A 19,746-nucleotide genomic window follows, 5' to 3' on the forward strand; every position below is an offset into this window, starting at 1 on the left:
TGTTGCGTATATTGCTGCCGTTCTCACAAAATGTCTTCCTATAATAAGTAAACAAAAGGGAAAATACTTCTAAATTATATCAAATTAAATGTTAAAGCAAAATAACAGATAACCTGTGACAAAACCTGCTGCAAGTATGCATATTGTGTGAAAGGGTTTTTTTATTTCAGGGAGGATAGCTGCTTTCTCTTTTAACAATGAACATGCAAGGCATTGGAATGATTTGCACGCAAGTTGTGTTACTTTTTGCAAAATCATCCCCATGTCCAAATAAATACATTTTTACAAAAAAGTTCTCAGTGCCTGTAATGAGACCTTGGATAATCTGACCTCCTCTCATGCTTCAGCTTTATGGTATAATGGGAATTTATGTTTGCAGCTTTTTGCCTGCAGCCACAAGAGCAGTGAGAAGGCAGGGAGATGGGACAGCTTCAAAATGGGAAGATCTGCACTGATGTTTTGCTGAGTCTCTAGCTCAGTAAGCTACAGAGAATCTGACAGGCTAAGACCTTTCACTGCAGACCTGAAATTTCTTTAAAGCAACATTAGTCCAATTAGGATGCCATTCTTCAAAAACTGTCAGTTCCTGTTGAATTGACTGTATAGGTGAATGAACAAAATAAGTGACATAATTATATTTGATTCTGCATGTATGTGAAAGGCTCCAAGAATAATTGTTAATATTGCAAGAAAAGAACAAAATATTCTGTGGATTTACAGGACTTTTTTCTCTGTGTTTACCTGGTCCAGATTCCTAAACAAATAAACACCCCTGACAGACACAGTGAGGTTGCAGTGATGTGGCACAAACATAAGATATGGAATTGGTGGCTGGACTTGGTAACAGTCTTAGTAACATTGGAAAATAAGAATTAATCAGCAAGGCCAAGTGGAAAGATGTTAATGGCTTAATGTCTGGACTAGAAATTAGGTCTTACAGTTTTCAAGCACTTTTTCAGTTTTATAAACTTCTGTCATAGAAATCGTGGTAATTTGTGCCCAGATTAAAGTAGCTGTAGGTATTTACGTATACAAGTGTTTCATTTGTAAATTTATTTAATTAAACATTGCCTGTCCCTTACCATTTTTTAATAGTGTGATGTAGAGTTATATCAGAAAGTCACTGAATATCAATTTGTCTGTTTAACAGTAAGGGGGTGGAGGGGTAGGGAGGTAATCTGCTGTTACATGAGTAAATGACAGGTTCGGCATAGGAATTTTATAACACGGCTCACCAACATCTGTTTTTCTTCCAGTCCGAGATTGGCTTTGGAAAGCTGGAGACATATATCAAACTGGACAAGCTGGGAGAGGTAGGAAATGATTTTAGATTCATAGGAAGTACCTTACTTTCTGGGAGGTAGCACCATAAATTATGGCGAAAAGGGTCAATTTTATATGAAACATTTAGTTGCTGAAGTTACTTCAGACTGGCACAGATGGGAAGACATTTAGGTAATGTCAGACAAAGAAAGAACTCATCATGTCGTAGAAATAGAATGCATTCAGTACATGGAAGAAATATTTTAAATAAATAAAAGTGACAAATGGTAGTGTTTGTAATATTGCACTTTTATGGTTACCCCCTCCAGTGCTTTGTCTGTATGGGTCACTCTCTCTGTTCTTCATCTCTTTAGGGAACCTACGCTACTGTATTTAAAGGGAGGAGCAAGCTCACTGACAATCTTGTGGCGCTAAAGGAGATTCGACTAGAGCATGAGGAAGGTGCTCCTTGTACAGCCATTCGAGAGGGTATGAGCCTCCTTTATGTTCAGTACCATACAAAATCACTGGCCTGCAGTCTGCATAACAAATTTTAGCCATCCTTATGAATGCAAGAGAAGCTGTTGAACTTGTGAATGTCAAATCCTGCACAGCTTGCCAACCATCACATTATCTGAATGAGAAGCTGTTTTTCATATGCATACCAAATACAGCTCAGCATAGCATCTCTTAATTTGTAATGCCAGGACCCTTTGACTGTTTGATCTCATGTTCAGGGTACTGAAATGTGACGTGTTGAATGGCAATATTCATTTTTGGCTGTCTCTTGCTGACTGGTTTTCTTGGTGAGATTGGCCCTCTGAAATAACATGCAGATGTCTAGGTGTCTCATAATAAGTAATGAATGTATTCAGTTTATCGCACTACAAAGTGAAGTTAGATTCATATTTCATATTTTTGTTTTTTATTTATTTATTTATTTTTTTATGACTAAGCCTTTTTCTTTGTTTGTTTCTCCAGTGTCACTACTTAAAGACCTAAAGCATGCAAACATTGTGACCTTGCATGACATTATTCACACAGACAAGTCTCTAACTCTTGTTTTTGAGTATCTGGTAAGTAACATTCTCTTCGTATCTGTGCTGTCTGATTTGTGGACTTGTGGTGCCTGGGTTTTACCTGGATGGATGGATGGAGAGAGAGAAATTTAGTTTATCTTTTTTTTGTTACATAATGAAATATTGATGAGTTTAATTGGAATTCTGTGCTATTGATCAATGCAGAAAACAGCTAGATATAATAGTCAAAATGTTTGCATAAAGTAAAATAGATACCTTCCATGTATAGGTTTGAGTTTTTTAAAGCATACATTTCTGTCAATATAATATCTTCTTATATAATATTTTCTATTCTTCATTGTAAAATGTCAAGACCAAGAGATTTATAAGATTAGCTGGAAAAGTCAGAATATTTCCACAGGTGAAACAGATTTCTTACTGTATTTTGTGGAAATTTAAAAGACTCATCTGGACATAGTAGGGATCAGTTCTGTAACATTTAAAATATCAGAAAGCAAAATGGATGGACTAAAGAAGCTTAAAGTTGAAAACACAACTTGGTCAAAACAAATTAAACAAAATAAATTTACATTTCAATCCTGACAAAAAATTTCTCAAGCTTGATCGAGTTCTGTGAGAGGTGCTGTTGCAATAGCAACTACAACCAACTACTGCCATATATTTTCGATTGGACTAAAGTTCATACTTTGAGTGGACCACTAAAGAACATTGATTTTTGTGTTCTTGAGACAATTTCAGTGTATATTCTGATTTAGCATTATACTGAAAGATTGAGTGAGGTCTTTTGAAGAATGTAGCTGGAATTCCTGCCTTTCCTCATTGAGGACAAAAAGATAGTGGTGCTCTGAACAGCTGACCAGTTTTTGTTCTTACCTGAGCTGCCAATAAGCCAGCCATTTGCAGATTTTAAGAATTAGAGAATGTTCTTCTCTAACTCCTGTTACTGGATTCTTCTTTTTGGTTTTAGTAAGTGTTGTATTATGAAAAGTTCAAGTGTAGTCCTTTGATTTTTTTGTATTTTATATTTCTATTTTCTTGGCATTGCAAAATTCACTTCCAAGAATTTACTTGAAAATGGTTGTGTTTTCAAATGGGCACCAAATCCTCTTCTTCCCAATCTCATGGTTTGGGCTGTTTATTTATGAGTCTTGAAAAAAACGTGATGAAGTAATAGGAAATGACAATAACGGAAAATTGGTCATGATAGAAAAACCTAATATTTATGAATCTGTGATTTAAACATTTAAAAAGTTAATAACCGTCATCCATAACTGTTAAAACAGTTCTTAACATTTAACAGGAAATGATGACTGTCTCTAAGACTCAGCCTCGAGCTGAAAAAGAAAAAAGGTAATGACTAATATGTGGAATGCAGCAAAGATTGTGACTGGAGTGAAAAGAAATTGTAGTTTCTTTTTGAATCAAAACCATATTCAGGAACTTTTTGAAGAATGAAAAAATGCTAAATATTTAATCATCCTAATGTCTTTCATAAATATTGAAAGCAGCTAATTGAGTCATATTTAATTAAGGATGTTTATTTTAAATTGGTGTTCGATTAGAGCTCACATCATCAGTATTTTTTCTTTCTCTCCTCTGGCTAATTATAACCTTATATCAGGACAAGGATTTGAAGCAGTACATGGATGACTGTGGAAACATCATGAGTGTCTACAACGTTAAGGTACTTTTATGTTGGGTTATGTCTGGATTGAAATGTACTACTTGACATATAAATTAATTTTAAAGCAAACGAGGCTGTCATGGTAACTGACATAAAAAATACTGAAATAAACAGTTACTGTATTATTGTCAGGCTGATTATGACTTCTAAGGAAGTACTTTACATGGGCAATTATGACAATTTCAAAATGTTTTTATATTTTCATTGAATTTTGTTTAAGAGAACAAAATGCACACCATAACACACACAATTAAGTCAAAGATATACTTATGGACAATGGAGCTGTGCACACGCTGAAGTAAAAAAAAAAAAATAACAAAAAAATCTTTCAAACTAAACGCACCGCCTCCTTCTCTTTCCACAGCAGAGAACTGTATCAGAAAAAGGCTTCATTTGATTCCATTCATCCATTCATGATCCAACCCGCTATATCCTAACTACAAGGTCACGGGGGTCTGCTGGAGCCAGTCCCAGCCAACACAGGGTGCAAGGCAGGAAACAAACCCTGGGCAGGGAGCCAGCCCACCGCAGGGTGCGCGCACACACACACACACACACCCACACACCAAGCACACACTAGGGATAATTTAGAATCGCCAATGCACCTAACCTGCATGTCTTTGGACTGTGGGAAGAAACCGGAGCGCCCGGAGGAAACCCGCGCAGACACGGGGAGAACATGCAAACTCCACTCAGGGAGGACCCTAATATAATTTTGCAATTATATTAATGAATTCTTGTCAAATTCTAAAAAGTTCTTGAAAGAGAATTGAACTTTTTCCAGTTTAACATAACATAAGACATCGCTTTATGCTGTATTATGAGAAATGGATTAGGATTCTTCCAGTGAAGCACATTGAATCTTCATGTGAGAAATGTAGTATATGATACCACAGTGTATTTTTTTCTTAGATTATCCCTTCTGGTGCTAACTTCAAACACTGTATTTCTGTTAAGAGGATAGGGAGTGATTTGGATCAAAGGCAACCCAAATCAGTATGTCCAGTTAAGAAGGATAAGTGATTGTGCAAATGAAAGTGACAACAGGTGCACTGGAAAGGCAACAGCAAGAAAACCCCCAAACGGGAATGGTTTTGCAGGTGGTGGCCATAGACAATTTCTCTCTCCTTAGGCCAAGTTTATTCTTCACGTGACGCATGCTCCAGCAGATGCTGCCGTTATGCAAGCGGTGTACTGTTTATACTTGTGTGTGTACTTTATGTAAATCTGGAAGATTCCACCAGGTGGCAGTGTGAGATATCATCACGGTGAGAAAACGTTCGGCTTCCCTGTGTTGTGAATTGCCTGAAACATCCATTAAATTCCAAGGACACCTTTCCACAATATTTCTGAAAAGGATGGATGTTTAATGATTACATTCATCAATCCAGGGATGCACCCATTCCAGCAAGCATCTGCAGCTTTTTCACACTATACAGAAATATCTTTTTTTAGTGACCATTGGTGTTACTCAACCCAAAATACAAAGAGGTTATTTCTGGAAATGTGAATACAGCCAAGGTTATAAGGCAAACTGAAAACCTACACAGCTGTATCAAAGGTAGTGCCGGTGTTAAGTGCAGAGACTTGACATTTTAGTTTATCTGTCCATTCACTTTCTTAACCACTTCAGGAATAATGGGGACTAGAGCCTATTTCAGCAACACTGAGTGTAAGGCAGGAGAGTCTTGGACAGTGCATTAGTCCATCACTGGGCACAATCAACCAAATCAGTGCATGTTTTACCAGAAGGAAGGAAAATTGATATATCCAGAGAAAACACATTTCTACTAGTATGGTGTTAATTTAACAAATACATTTCTTAATTTAAGTGCTAGAGGTTTAGAGTAGCAGACAATATTTTATTAGCCTAATGCTTCTTACTGCCTGAAGTGTTGGGAGTTTTTTTAGTGTATAAAACACAAGGCCAGATTTAGGCATAAACTAAACAAGACCCAGCTCATGGCCTCACAGTGTAAAAGGGCCTTTCAAAATTTCAGATTTTTTTATGTTTATTTTATTTGATGCAATTTTTAATGGGGTAGCAACCCACTAGTTTATGTGTATCTTGGTTGCTGTTTTTTTGCCAAATTCTGTTGTTACAGTAGCTTGATCTCTGTTTACACTTTCTAAATTTTCCATCTACAGCTTTACAGTTCTTAGGGCCTCATCATGTTTAAATTAGGCCCTGATCAAACCGAACGCTAAAATTCTCCTAAGACTAAATGTCTTTTATCTTAGTCCAACAAATCATTTTACTATTTTTGTTTTCCACTAATAAAACATTGTATCCTTTTGTAGTTAGTTGCTTTTTTCAAAGGGTTTCACTAGTTTTGATCATCCTTCCAATATTTTGGAATAATTTTGCTGTCTTGTTGTCCTGTTTCTTCATGCCACAAATTTTAGATTTTTAAAGGATTTTTGCCTTTTATTTTCTTTTTTTTTAGCTATTCCTGTTCCAATTGCTTCGTGGCTTATCTTATTGTCATAGGAGAAAAGTTTTGCATCGTGACCTTAAGCCACAGAACCTTCTGATCAACGAGAAAGGGGAACTGAAACTGGCAGATTTTGGTAAGTAACCTTGTGACACTTGGTAACAATAATAGTTATAATTACATTTCCACTTTTTTTTTGGGTCAGTGTAACATTGATGCTTTTCACTCCTCAGTTCACTAATATATTTGTAAAGCTCACTGAATAACAACACACCACATTTTCTTAGAACTGTATATATAAGTTTCTCTCAACTATTCTAAGCTGTCTGTTATGTTTCAGGTCTAGCTCGGGCCAAGTCTGTTCCCACTAAGACATATTCCAATGAAGTGGTGACTTTGTGGTACCGGCCCCCAGATGTCCTGTTGGGATCCACAGAGTACTCAACACCTATTGACATGTGGTATGTAAACTAGTTGAAATACTTATTAACAGAATGAGTAAGTCCTGTGTTATATGCTAATATGAACTGTGGTAGTTTAGAACTATTAATCCGGATATTGTAGGGACCCTTAGGGCAATTATGTCTTTTCAAAACAAACCAGGGAAACAGAATAGGGGTTGGAGTTGGAAATAGTAACTCAAACAATGTACCACTCTTTTGCTTTCTGATTTGAAAACAAAAAAAAAATCAGAAGAAAAAGGAAATTGTTAATTTTGAGGTGTCCAAAGCTCTGGCTTCACATTTTTGCAGATCCCGTCTTCTCTTTCTCTCATCTCCTTCCCAGGTCTTTCTAGCATTCAATCAAGAGTCTTGTTAAGAAAATGTCTGTATACATGGTTTAAATTTGTGTTCAGCTTATTGACCTTTCTTTAGGTTTAGAAAGTTTTCCCACCTGATAAATTATTTTCAGTAGGTTTACTAGATTTAGTCACAACCCTTGACAGCATCCTTTTAAATTAAGAGATTAGAAGTGTGCACATACTAACAGGGTTTACAATCTTAATGGGCACAGTTAAGAAAACTTATTTTGCATGTCTTAATCAAATAGAAGTCAAATACTGAAGAGCTCTGTTTATATTGAATGTTTTAGTTTGTGTAGATTACATCATGCCATTTTTAACAGTTCCAACAGCCAGTGCCATCAGTGTCTTACCTTTCCCAATAAAATGGTTTGACCAGATTAATATGCCGTTTGTTACCTCTTTGTGCATAGGGGAGTGGGCTGCATCTTCTACGAAATGATGACTGGACGACCATTGTTTCCTGGTTCCACAGTTGAAGACCAACTTCATCTGATTTTCCGAATACTAGGTAAGTGACCTGGGTAGTCATATTTTCATTCATTTCTGTGCTGAAATTCCTTGAAAGGATTACAGTGGCAACATACTATACTGTACTGACCAGGCCCCCTATGCCTAAAATCTTGTGCTCCTGCCCTTTTAGGGGAATACCTTGATGCTCCCAGAACAGTTGAGAAATATGTTCCATACAGTGTGTCATGGGTCTGCCCCACAGCCTTCTCCCAATGGACCATGACTTGTTTTACGGGAGTCATACAGGGTTTCCTAACTACATGAGCAAGCAACCTCAACTAGGTCCTCTCAATCTGGAGACTCAGCAGTCCTTTCATATTACTAAGCTCCTCACACTGTCACAGGGAGTAAGCCCAGCAAACATGGCCTGGAACCTTGTTTTGTCTGCTAGAGTTCACGTTCTTTCAGTCACTGCTGTAAGCTTGTGACCTTAGGTGCAGTTGAGAATGTAGACAAACTGGTAATTTGTCAACTTTGTCTGAAGGCTTAGTTTCTGCTTCATCCTCATGGATAACATTAGTAAAAATGTTTTTTCTGCACCAGTTCATCAGTCAGTGTCACAAGCACCCTCTACCCTCTCTTGTAAATAACACCCTGAGGTTGTTGAACTCCTTCATTTGAGGCCGCTTTCTCACCTCTTCTTACCTGCTGAGAATAAGACACAGCTTTTTACACTGAGCTTAACTAGGCTAAGTGGGTTACCTGGTAATGAGTACTCACCAGTGAAATATAAGTCTACTAACTTCCAGAGGATAAGTTGTGAATTATTTTTTGCATGGCCTGTCCCCTTCGACCAGATTTCCCAGGTTAGCAATAATTGATAGCACATATCTAGACTGACAACATATTGTGGCTGTAAGGGTCACCACCATTTTTGGGTCACAATCCTAGAAAGAAACAGTCACACATAGTAACATCAAGTAACACGTTATTTGATTTTTTTTTTTTTCTTTTTTGGTCTGTTTCAGCAGGGCTCTTTTTCTTTAGCATTAACATTTTTTGATCTAGAATTATTGCAGCTCCTTGCATTTTGCCATTGTGGTTATGTTTGTTTACTATGTAAATACTTAGTTGAACAGTTACTTAAAAAATCATTACCAATGGGTAATGCCCCAGAGCGTATTTTGTATCTGGCACTAAGAATAATGCATCATAACGATTCTAGTGAACACTCTGGTAATTTCCAATTCTCTCGACATGGTGCCTTTTAATGAATACTATAAAATTAGAAGACATGTTAAATTAGCTCATTTTATTCTTACATCCTTGAATTGAGAGTAAGTCCAGACCACATTAAATGTAATATGGTTCAAGAAGTGTTTTGAGAGATTAATGCCGGGATACATTATATGTAATATTACAATTTCCTTATCACCACAACCTGTCTTCAGAAATTCCATATTCCCAGCCTTTCATATCATCCTGGCACACCTAGATAATAGAAATTGCTATGCCAAAGTACTATTTATAGACTATAGCTTAGCACATAAATTAGTTATATAGTAGTGACACTTTTTCTAACTGGATTTTAAACTTCCTAGCAGGTAGGCCCCAGCATGTGTGAATTGGCATCATCACTTCCTCCATATTGATCCTCAAGACGATACAGGATGTGCTATACTCCTTGTTTACCTATCACTACATCAACAAACACAGTTTCAAATGCATCATTAAATTTCTACTTACACTACCATCATTGGCCTGCTTATCAACAATGATCATTATAGGCCTGATGTGCAACATTAATAATGACAGCTACAGAAGCCATAATCCAGATATTTATAATTTTTCAAATTTTGACAGAGACAGCTGCTAGATATTCCTCCACGCTTTCATATTGCTATAAGAACATATTGATTGCTAATTATTGTATAGTGCCTTCTTGTTTAATTATTTAAATATATCTAAACTGACATGCAGTCCAAGGGAGTTTCCTGCCTCATGCCCAGTGCTTCTGGAATAAGCTATAGCACCATGTAACTCTGAATTTGAAATGTTGTGTTATATTTCAAGTATACAGTGGATTGAGAAAATATTCTGACCTCTTCACTTTCTGTACACTCTATTGTGTTGTACATTTAAAATGATAAATTTACCTTTTTTTCTTATCAATTGTCACTCAGTAACACATAATGACAAAGTGAAAACATGTTTTCGGAAAGGTTTGCAAATGTATTAAAAATAAAAAATTGAAATCTCTCATTTATGTCCGTATTCAGATCTTTTGCTGTGGCAATTCAAATTGTGCTCAGGGTCATCCTACTTGCTTTAATTATCCTTTAGATGTGTTAAGAACTTGAGTGGAGTCTGTGCCAAACTGAATTGATGGGTCATGACTTAGAAAGTTACACACACTGCATGTCAGGACAAAAACCAAGACATGAAGTCCAAGGACCACCCCTTTGATGTACTTAGACTTCTGTTTCTTGCTTTCCATTCCAATGATGTTTCTACCGAAAAATAATCAGTGCAAAATGTTCTACCAACTGATGTCAGGACTTCAGACTAATCGTGTCTTTTTTCAATTACTTATGAGCCCTCAATCACACATCACTGATTATGTCTACAGGCACACCTTCAGAAGAAACGTGGCCGGGGATCACCACCAGTGAGGAATTCAAGTCATACAATTTCCCACATTACAAGGCAGAACCACTTGTAAACCATGCACCAAGGTACTGCAAATCTAATCAATGCAAAAACATTATGCTTTGATCACTTTTGTTTTGTTTTCTTAGCTAGTTCTTCGGAGCTTTCTGAAATCCAGAGCTCTTAACACTAGAAATACCAGAGCCTACAAAAAAACTCGTAGATCCGCCCCACCTTAAATCGCTTCTTAAACCCGTTCGCACCACTCCGCTATCGTCTTTTGTCTTCTAAATGTGTAGATAAAGACATGCTGCAAGCAGCCGGCTATTCCATCCCCCCACCGACTTCGAATGTGCACGAACTTCTCCCAGCTCATGCCTTGATTGATTATCTGGGAGTGAAGTGGAGTTTTAGAGTGGAAATAATAGATCGTTATTTGGAACACACAGTAATGTGTGTAAATACATTTTTAAAACAGAAACGTTTTTCATATTCTAGTAGTAAATGACAAAATGTAGGCATAAACTATATAATGTATGAAGCGTGAAGTCCAAATATCAAAGAAACACTTTCATGAAAGGTACAAATATAACAGAACAAGTGCGCTTTTATTCAAAAATATAACTGCCGAAAAAAAAAGCCGCCTTAGTGTGCGACATTGACACTCATTTACTACGACTGCCGCCGTGGCGCAACAGTATCAGTTGCTGACTGGAAATCAAGAGGTCATGAGTTCGATCCTGCTCGACTTCCTTTTGAGAAGTGAACTGCTCTTATTTTTACTATTTTAGAATAAAAAGATACATTTGATTTCAGTCTGTAACAGCCGGAGTAATTTATTATATTTGTAAAGGTTAGCTTTGTTTTTGTTTTTTTTTTGTTCACTTTTCATTCTCTCATTCGCGTTCAGGATCCTTCCCTACCCCATCTGACACTGCTGTTTTCACATAAAGACGTGCTATAGCTCACCCAAGGAGCGCCCTTCCTACATTTACGACATGTGTACTTGTTGTGTACACACTTCTCTGTGCTATGGTTCCTATTACACTGAGCAAGCACCTGTAATTTGCAGCTCTATTCATTATCTCAAAACACCACGCACATTCACAGTAATTCCCAGTTATGTCCACCACTCATACCCACGCCCACAACCATACAGAACTGATTCCACATCAGAGAATTTCCAGTTCCAGCATAAATTCACACCCGATCTGACGCTGTTCGTTTTCAAATAATATTGCATTAGTGTGATGATGTTTTCACATATATTGTCTTTCTTTCAGGTGTGTAATAGAAACCACAGCATAGAGAGAAGTGAGTACATTGTAACAGGTACACACGTAAATGTAAGAAAGACAATCCTTGCGTGTGTGTGAACTGTTAACACTTGAATCTGATGATTGTATATAGCACTGTCTTATTCAGTGCGCTTATTCAGTGCGCACAAGAACATGCAGGTGGCCAGTTGCTGTGTGCTACAACATGCTGGCGGTGATCAACGCACATTTTAAAAAAAGAAAGAGACAAATATATGTGACGTTTTGATGAAATCATTTTATGATTCGAATAGTACCAATCAGAAAACATCATCAAAGTAATGCAATATTATTTGACAATGAACAGTGTCAAATCAGGTGTGAATTTATACTGTGGCGCTGTTAGTCAGATCAGAAGCTGAATAAGTTCCTGTTCTGACTCTAAGTAAAAAAGCATGAATTAATTAACAGAAATAACCGCGATCGACATTTTAAAATTAACGATTTACAGTGCATACAAATTTATAAATTTTATGTCCATTTGAGGTTACAAAGAAAAACAAACACTTCCTCCCCAGCAGGGAATCCAACTCTGGTCTCTAAGGCACGGCAAGGCTGCTGTGCTCTAATTCTGCAAATCTTAGCATTATGCCACGGAAGGTGTTATCAGCCTTGAACCTTTTGTGAAAATGTTTATTTGATGTTTGGACGTCAGGCTTCACATATTGTATAGTTTATGCCTACATTTTGTAACATTTATTACTACAATATGAAAAAGGTTCTGTTTTAACAATGTGTTTACACAGATTACTGTAGAAACGGAACACACATGAAATGCGTGTGTTCCAAATAGCGATCTAGTATTTCCACTCTAAAACTCCAGCACTTCAGTCTCTCCCACATAATCAAACAAGGTATGAGCTGGGAAAACTTAGTGAACATTCTGCGATGGTGGGGGATGAAATAGCCGGCTGCTTGCTGCTCGTCTTAATCGGCACATTTAGAAGACAAAAGAAAGGTGAGAACGGTTTTAAGGTGGGCCAGATCTACACGTTTTTTCGTAGACTCTGGTAATTCTAGTCTTAAGTGAAGGCATGTACTCAAGCAGCACAGCTAATAGTGATCCTTGTATCTTATATGCAGTATTTCATGCTGATCTCTGGGTATTAAGTAGTATCTCCTGAAAAACATCTCTGCAACATGCCTTAACAGATGTCCCATTGTCTTGTTACAGGATTGATAGTGATGGCCTAGATTTGTTGTCAAAGCTTCTTCAGGTATGTTCAGTATTCAGTTAAATATAATGAGGCTGTCTATGCTTAAGCACCAACCGTTTGTGCCCCGTATAGCTTACAGTAAGGTTATGCCCTTTTTCATGATTATAGAGTAAGCACCAAGTACTACTTAAGAAGTAGCTTTTTTGAAAGACCAGTTTTTTGTGATGAAATTAATTAGAAATATACATGTGCTTGTAACAGTTTCTCCAACTTTCCTTTTATTTTTACACTTCCCTCCTTTTCTCCACAGTTTGATGCCAAAAAGCGCATCTCTGCTGAAGAGGCTCTTCATCATGCATATTTTAAAACTTTGGGGGATCAGGTCCAGACATTACCAGACAGTAAGAGCCACTTGTACATCTGCAAGGGACTTGGTGCATTTTGTTAATGATCTTCTGTTGTTGTACAGAACACCACTTGTGTCTTTGTAACCTTAGGTTGATGTAATTCTGCTCCTATCTGTCCCTGCACTTGTAGCTCTAGAGATACCTCAATTTCTCATTAGAATCTCAGACAGCCCTGCTAAGATACTAGACTAATTGCATGCCACCTGCACTCTCCGCTTTAGTACCACAGGCAGACATTTACAATGAGGACTCTGATGTTGGAGCCTTCATATTGTCAAGTCCTTGGCAGCTGCATTCAGACTCTCATAGGCGTTGCTTCTTTAAATCTAGAATGAAGTCTGAGCAATGTCTGTTCCATTTCAAACCTACTTATTCACAATTCCTGGTTTCCAAAACGTTTGCCCCTTGCATCATACCTTTGCATGTAAGTGAGTGTGGGTTTGGATGTTGACTTGTAAAATATAAGCTTGCTGGTACGTTCAGTACTACTGACTGAACATGTGACTCGGAGAAAGCCACTGCTCCAATTGCAAAAATAAGGGATGCATTTTGCACTTGCTATCTATAAGTCCTTTTAGCTGTAAGTATTAGATATACAAAATGTAAAATGTAAATATATTCCAATTTTACAGCTGCATCTATCTTCTGTGTGAGAGATATTCAGCTCCAGAAAGACCCTGGAAAGCGATCATCTGGGTACACAGACATAGGTAAGAATATTTGTATGTTTCCTGAAGAAATTAATGTTTTTCTTGTTGTATTGTCAGCATTTGTGAAAAGTTTTGTTGGCATTTGTTGTGTTCTTTTTGGAGTTACGTAAAGTCTTTGCAGTCTAGGAAAGAAAAGGTTCAAAGGAATACCATCTCTTTTCAAATGATCCCTTTTTTGTCTCTTGTTGACATTTTCCCAGTTAAGTATGGGTTTTCATGATGGTCTTTCCATTAAAAAACTGTCCTCTCTTGTTCAGTCCTCTCTGCTGATGTGGCCTTGTTTATCATTGCAGTGCTTGCTGCTTTTATGTTCTTTCTCTCACTCTCTTACTATCCCGATCCCCTCTCTTTCTCTTGTAAGTATCCCATAAGCTAGGCTCTGCCCCTTCTGAAGTTATCCAGAAAGATGGAGCGAAGATCCAGACACAGTCTCACGTTCTTACCTCGCCATCCACTGGTTGAGTTGTCTCCACTCTGGTAAATAAGCTCTACTTGTTGCACAACATCTTTCCACCTGTCTGGTTGTCTTTCTGTCTTCTTCTGTTCTGTTAATCGGATAGCTTTTGGCAAAATTAAAAATATATGTACTTGAAACTTTAAGCTTTCATCACAGATCCTAATTGTTGGCCAACCAGTGTTGTCTTTGGGGCTAAAGGAATTTGCGTCAGCAGTCATAATTTGATTAAACATGGAATTTCTAGTGAAGAGCATTACTTTGTCCAGTACTGTTAGTTTCCTTTTAAATTTTGCTTAAAGAGTTGTCTTAAAATAGGATGTCTCTTTGAGCTGCCGTGGGTAGACAGAAGAAATGGGGAATGCTGCAGCATCATTTCAGCGACACAGGAGTTTTACCATACTTTTTTTGTCATTTTTTCTCATTGTAATGGAGGTCAACTAATTTAGCAGGTTTAACGATTTATTACAACTACTTCAGCTTAACAAACCTGAAAATTGAAAATGGCACCTTGTGAAGACAAACGTTTGCACTGTTTGGCTGAAGTGACCACTGTGACGGTCCGTTAATTCTGCTTGACTCTCTTCACAACCCTTTCTCTCATTCTTCTTGCAGGCCAAGGAAAGATGCGCAGGCAGAGCATGTTATTTTAACACTTTGGCTAAGCTTCCAGTGTGGGAAGAAAGTCTCGTAACCATAAGAAGAAGAGAAGAAGACAGCTCAGGAGTTTCTGCTGACCTCAGTCAGTAAACAGTTGGACTCTCTTTACTCAGTGTTTTTGTTTTTGTGTTTTTGGAGTGCCTTCCATGTTTACACAGAAGCTACTGGAAGCCCCTGGGCTCTTTTAAAATGGACATTTTTCTTCACCGCCTCTGTTAACAGGTGCTGGACCCTTTCATTTTTTTGGTACTTTTACTCCATTCATGGGATGGATCCTATCAAGGTAGAAGATTACCATTTGTCTAGAGGATGAACTCTTTCTGTGATTCGCTTTGAGTCAGAAAGGGTAGATTCCGTGTGCTTTGTTCAAATGGAAGGTTTCACTGAGGGTCTCCTGGCACTCCTAGTAAGACCCTATACTCAATGCAAATACTAGTAAATCCATGGGTGAGCTCTGCAAACCAGAAACTTAGAAGGGCTTTAAAGGGAATAGGTAGGTTTTATGTGAGCATGGCCAAATTTCAGGTTTATAAGGCCTAATTGTAGTCGTTTTCTTTTCAGCCACAGGATAGCTCTAACAGAGTTTCTGAGGTTATTTTTATTAGTTACAACTGTTCTCCAATTTAAAACTATTATATCAAACCTGTTCCTGCAGTTGAAAATCAACAAATTCTATCATGGACTCTACCTGATTTGGTAAGGATTACGAGTATCATTTCATAATCCTGTTCAGTGACATTTTCACGGAAAACACATTCACCAAATGGAGACCGACTTGAAGTTGCTTTTGAAATCACCGCCAGATAGTTATTTGACCATATTTATTTTTCATCCGAAGACTTTGATATTTGAAATTAAAGTTAAAAACAAAAACATCATTAATAAAATTGTTTACAAAGATGAAAATCCTTTGACTCCTCGTTGTGGTATTTGCATGAGGACTTGCTATTGGAAATCACGTTCTAGATGAATGACGCAGACTTCCTTTCACTTGTGTTTGGTGAAAGCAGAATGGATCTGTGATTAGCTGTATACAGTATGTCTCTGCAGCAAAGACGGGATGTTTAGCACTTGCACGTTAGAAAACGTTGAAACCTACAAAGGCCTGGCATGCCAAGGTTGAGTTCCATTCCTTGTCAACAGAAATAATTAGTATATGTGAGATGCATTTCATTTCTGCACAAAAATACATTTTAATATATCTACACTATGTTGAAGGCTCTGTTGGGAACATTGAAGGTCAATAAACTTTTTAAGGTCTGTATCAACTGAAGTAGAAAAATGTCCCAACAGATGTGTGCAGAAACTTTCAAGTGGAGGATTCAAAAGGGAGCAAAGAATGGACCACAGGATGACAAATGTTGCTGAATGTCTCTTCATCTTCAGTATTAAGCCTGAGACTACGGCATAATATTTGTACTGCTTGAGGCAATGAGAGTAAGAAACATTCTACTTTAAAGCAGATTTCTATTGTAAAAAGAGTTTTGAGTATGATCAAATTTGTACCGCAGTGGCAAAGTCTGATGGCCAAGACCTGAATAGAATTATCCTATTAACTTTAATTTACTAAACTCAAATGTTAACTTTTATGGTTTGCCTCTTGTTGTCATTTAAAGAGTAGTTACTTCTTGAATACAAGCAAACTAGCTGTAGCCGATTGAAGAGGAGAAGGTGGTCTCACCTTCTAGTTAGCCCAGGCTGACTCCGACAACGACGACCTCCTCAAACAAGCCCACAGTAGTATCCCTGGGTGACTTCAGAAGGGGGGGCTCTCAGTTCAGCAAGGGGTGACAGCAAAGCAAAATTCACTGTTAAGCCCCTAAAGCTGATGCCACATAAATTATTTGCGATGGGGCATGTCAGATTTTCTGACCGATGTCACTGATCTCATCACTGTGCCTTGTCAGGTAACATGACTAAAAATCACTGGGCATGTCTGCTTCACTGACCAGGTTAAGACCCCCAGCACAGCTGTTCTTGTCGTCCCTTTGCCTGTGGAGACGGCGTTGCTCTGTACACTCTGTGAGTTCAGCAGCAATCTGTTTTATTTCATTTTTTCTTCCATTTTGTTGTGGTATTTAAATCCCAAGATGTACAGACAAAGCTCTCCTCTGTGTGTGAGGTCCAAAGCCCCCATGTTGTTTGACAGAGCTGGCGCTGTAGCAGTGCTGTGTGAAGGGTTAACCGCTGCGGTGAGCTGAGCTGCAGTCTCGGCTCCTTTTTCTGTTTTCATTATTACTCTTAGAAGTGTAGGCCTTTCATTTAGAGACGGTGCCCTACCCAATCCAAAGGCAATTGGACAAAGTCACAAGCCAATCAGAAGACAGGTTTCTGGGGGTCACCAGCTTGCGTGATCACAGCACAACTTAACAACGCAGGTCGAAAAAAGTGAGTGTCGGCTTCTGTTGTGAAGATTTGTGCTGCAGGTCTGACAGGGCGAGTGGCAGTTAGAAAGCCAAACCAGGGCCTTGATATCCCAGCTGTGGACTACTGCAGACTGGGTCGTGTCAGAAACTCGACTTCTTGATTTAATTTGCTGGAGTAGCTGACCCCTGAAAGGAAGTGCAAGTGAGTGTGTTGGCAATTAAAAATGTGACCCACCATCAAGGGCACTTGCCATTTAAATGGGACACAGAAAGGTCTTTGTGCTCTGTGCTGGCAGACCACCAGAGCCTACTGTGGCCCAAAGATCCGCGTCCCCTTTGTGAACCGTTTAACTTGTCACCAGCTTTGTGTGTCAGACGAAAGGGAAACCCCAGGAGCCGAGTTGAGCAATCACCATTTTAAGACAAGGAGCACAGAAACAGGTGGGGGCTTTCTGTATCGTGTCTTTGGAACTGCTGCACACGCTCTGTGTTATTTTCATTTGATTGAGTTGTGTTTTACAGAAAAATATTTAGGACAAAATTAAATAAACTCATTATAATATTAGTTAATAATATTAAAGCACTAAGATCTGTGTTTGTATCCAGCCGTAACGATTCTCGCTGACACAAGATGTCATGGAGTCGTGCAGTTTGTCACCCCTGCGATATTTAGTCGCGTAATCTGACATCCTCAGGTGATGAGATCAGCTGCAGCAGCAGTCGTCATGTTTGACATCACCTGTGCCTCGAAGTCGTGTCATGTGACATTGGCTTAAATCGCCTCACAGAGGTGCATGCTGCTGATGGCACATAGAAAACAAGGATTAGCTGATTGAATTTCCAAAATGTGTTAGTAGGGCTGCATGGTGCCTCAGGGGTTGGTACTGCTGCCTGACAGATCCTAAGTCCAGTCTTTCTTTCTCTCTCCAGGATGGCCATTCGCTGCCCCTAACACTTACGGGGGTATTTTACGTGGCACACAGGAATGAGTGCTTGTGAGTGCCCTTTGACTGCCTATCACACTGAGCAGTGACTCTTGCCTTGTGCGCAGTGCTGCTGCCATATTGAGCAGTCCTCTTTGGCCCATGCAAAATGGATGGTTGATGAAGCTTGTACTAAAATGTTAGTAGTGTCTAGAAGACTCTTGGTGACACCCGTAGTGTCATGATAAAAGACAGACAAGAGGTGGACACTTGACCTGCCCAGCCAGACCTTGAGTATTGGCCTTTAAAGTCCAGATCTACTGGTTGTGGTAAGCCTGCCGTAAGAAAGGAGGAGGAGAACAATAGCAGGAAAGACACCGCTGGGAGCCACATTGACATTCTAAACAGCTCTCGCCTTCATTAACAGTGCAGTAAATCATGGCGGCCAAGCCTACAAATGGCTTCAGTGAGACTAGGATTGCTGTGTATGTGTGTGTTAATCTTCAAAGATGAGAGCAGATGAACTCAATAAACATTCCTGCTGAATCTCCCAAACTTCACAATGATACACCGTTGATCTGAGACATTTGCCATTTTGACCCCGGCTATGCCTGACGGTTCTCTCGGTTTGCCCTTTAAATCTCCACGGCTCACTTTCTCTTCTCGGTATCGATCTGTTTAATCACGGGCAAGATGGTCATGACAGCAGCACCTCAGAGACTTCACATGTTCAAAGTGTCAGACCTCGGCCTCCTCCTCTTCCTCACCTTAAATGGCAGCCCGTTCACTTCACTCCTCTCTGGTTTAATAATAAGCCTCAATTTGGAAATGTCGTCTCATGTGTGGCTTTCTCTTTCTGGCCAGTAAATCCTGAAACTGTTCTCGTTTGTCCTCTCCCAAGATTTTATAACCTGAATGCTTCCATTGACTGTTCTGATTTAGCTCAGTGTTCATCATGCCTGCTGCTCCTTCTCCACAGCTACAATTTTAATACAAAAATTAGAACAATTACTACAATTGTTTTTTTTTGAAGTAACAAAACTTTTTCAGACCCCCCTACCCCCCAATTTGGGAACGGTGGGGGCAGGAGCCTATCCAAGCTGCACGGGGGCACAAAGCAAGAATCGCCCCTAAACAGGGCACCAGCCGTTCATAGGGCACACATACCCCCAAAAGTTGATGTGCCCACATTTAAGATGGAACCCTTAGAAAAACCACGCAGACATAGGAAGAACGTGAGGTCGGATTTCATTCCAGGGCCCTGCATAAAATGAGCGCCCTCCTTCTTGAGAAGTGTCCTCGTAATGCCAGTGGATTAACTAATAGTGCCAGGGGCACACGGCTGAACACTTATTTGATCATGTAAGAGTCTGATGGTGACCTGTCCCTCCAAGAACCCTGCATGTTGGTCCGAGTATCCCAAACCT

The 19,746-nt window shown here is 38.8% G+C and overlaps 1 protein-coding gene across 6 annotated transcripts in view; it reads left to right on the top strand.

The window, feature by feature from the left end:
- The window catches only part of LOC114668309 (cyclin-dependent kinase 17-like), a 99,881-nt gene extending 83,943 nt beyond the window's left edge, over positions 1 to 15,938 (top strand). For 4 of the 6 annotated variants that reach the window (XM_051921068.1, XM_051921069.1, XM_028823979.2 and 1 more), the window contains 13 exons: positions 1,257 to 1,313; positions 1,638 to 1,752; positions 2,245 to 2,339; positions 3,925 to 3,987; positions 6,435 to 6,558; positions 6,763 to 6,883; positions 7,638 to 7,735; positions 10,307 to 10,412; positions 12,817 to 12,859; positions 13,110 to 13,200; positions 13,839 to 13,916; positions 14,278 to 14,393; positions 14,986 to 15,938. In XM_051921068.1, the coding sequence (XP_051777028.1) occupies positions 1,257 to 1,313; positions 1,638 to 1,752; positions 2,245 to 2,339; positions 3,925 to 3,987; positions 6,435 to 6,558; positions 6,763 to 6,883; positions 7,638 to 7,735; positions 10,307 to 10,412; positions 12,817 to 12,859; positions 13,110 to 13,200; positions 13,839 to 13,916; positions 14,278 to 14,378 (1,092 nt within the window). In that variant the 3' untranslated portion in view covers positions 14,379 to 14,393; positions 14,986 to 15,938. The remainder of the gene's footprint in view (positions 1 to 1,256; positions 1,314 to 1,637; positions 1,753 to 2,244; positions 2,340 to 3,924; positions 3,988 to 6,434; positions 6,559 to 6,762; positions 6,884 to 7,637; positions 7,736 to 10,306; positions 10,413 to 12,816; positions 12,860 to 13,109; positions 13,201 to 13,838; positions 13,917 to 14,277; positions 14,394 to 14,985) is intronic. The other 2 variants (XM_028823977.2, XM_028823982.2) reach the window with 1 other exon arrangement.
- The last annotated feature ends 3,808 nt before the right edge of the window (positions 15,939 to 19,746 follow it).

This window comes from Erpetoichthys calabaricus, chromosome 18, assembly GCF_900747795.2.
Source record: "Erpetoichthys calabaricus chromosome 18, fErpCal1.3, whole genome shotgun sequence".
NCBI classification, from domain to species: domain Eukaryota; kingdom Metazoa; phylum Chordata; class Cladistia; order Polypteriformes; family Polypteridae; genus Erpetoichthys; species Erpetoichthys calabaricus.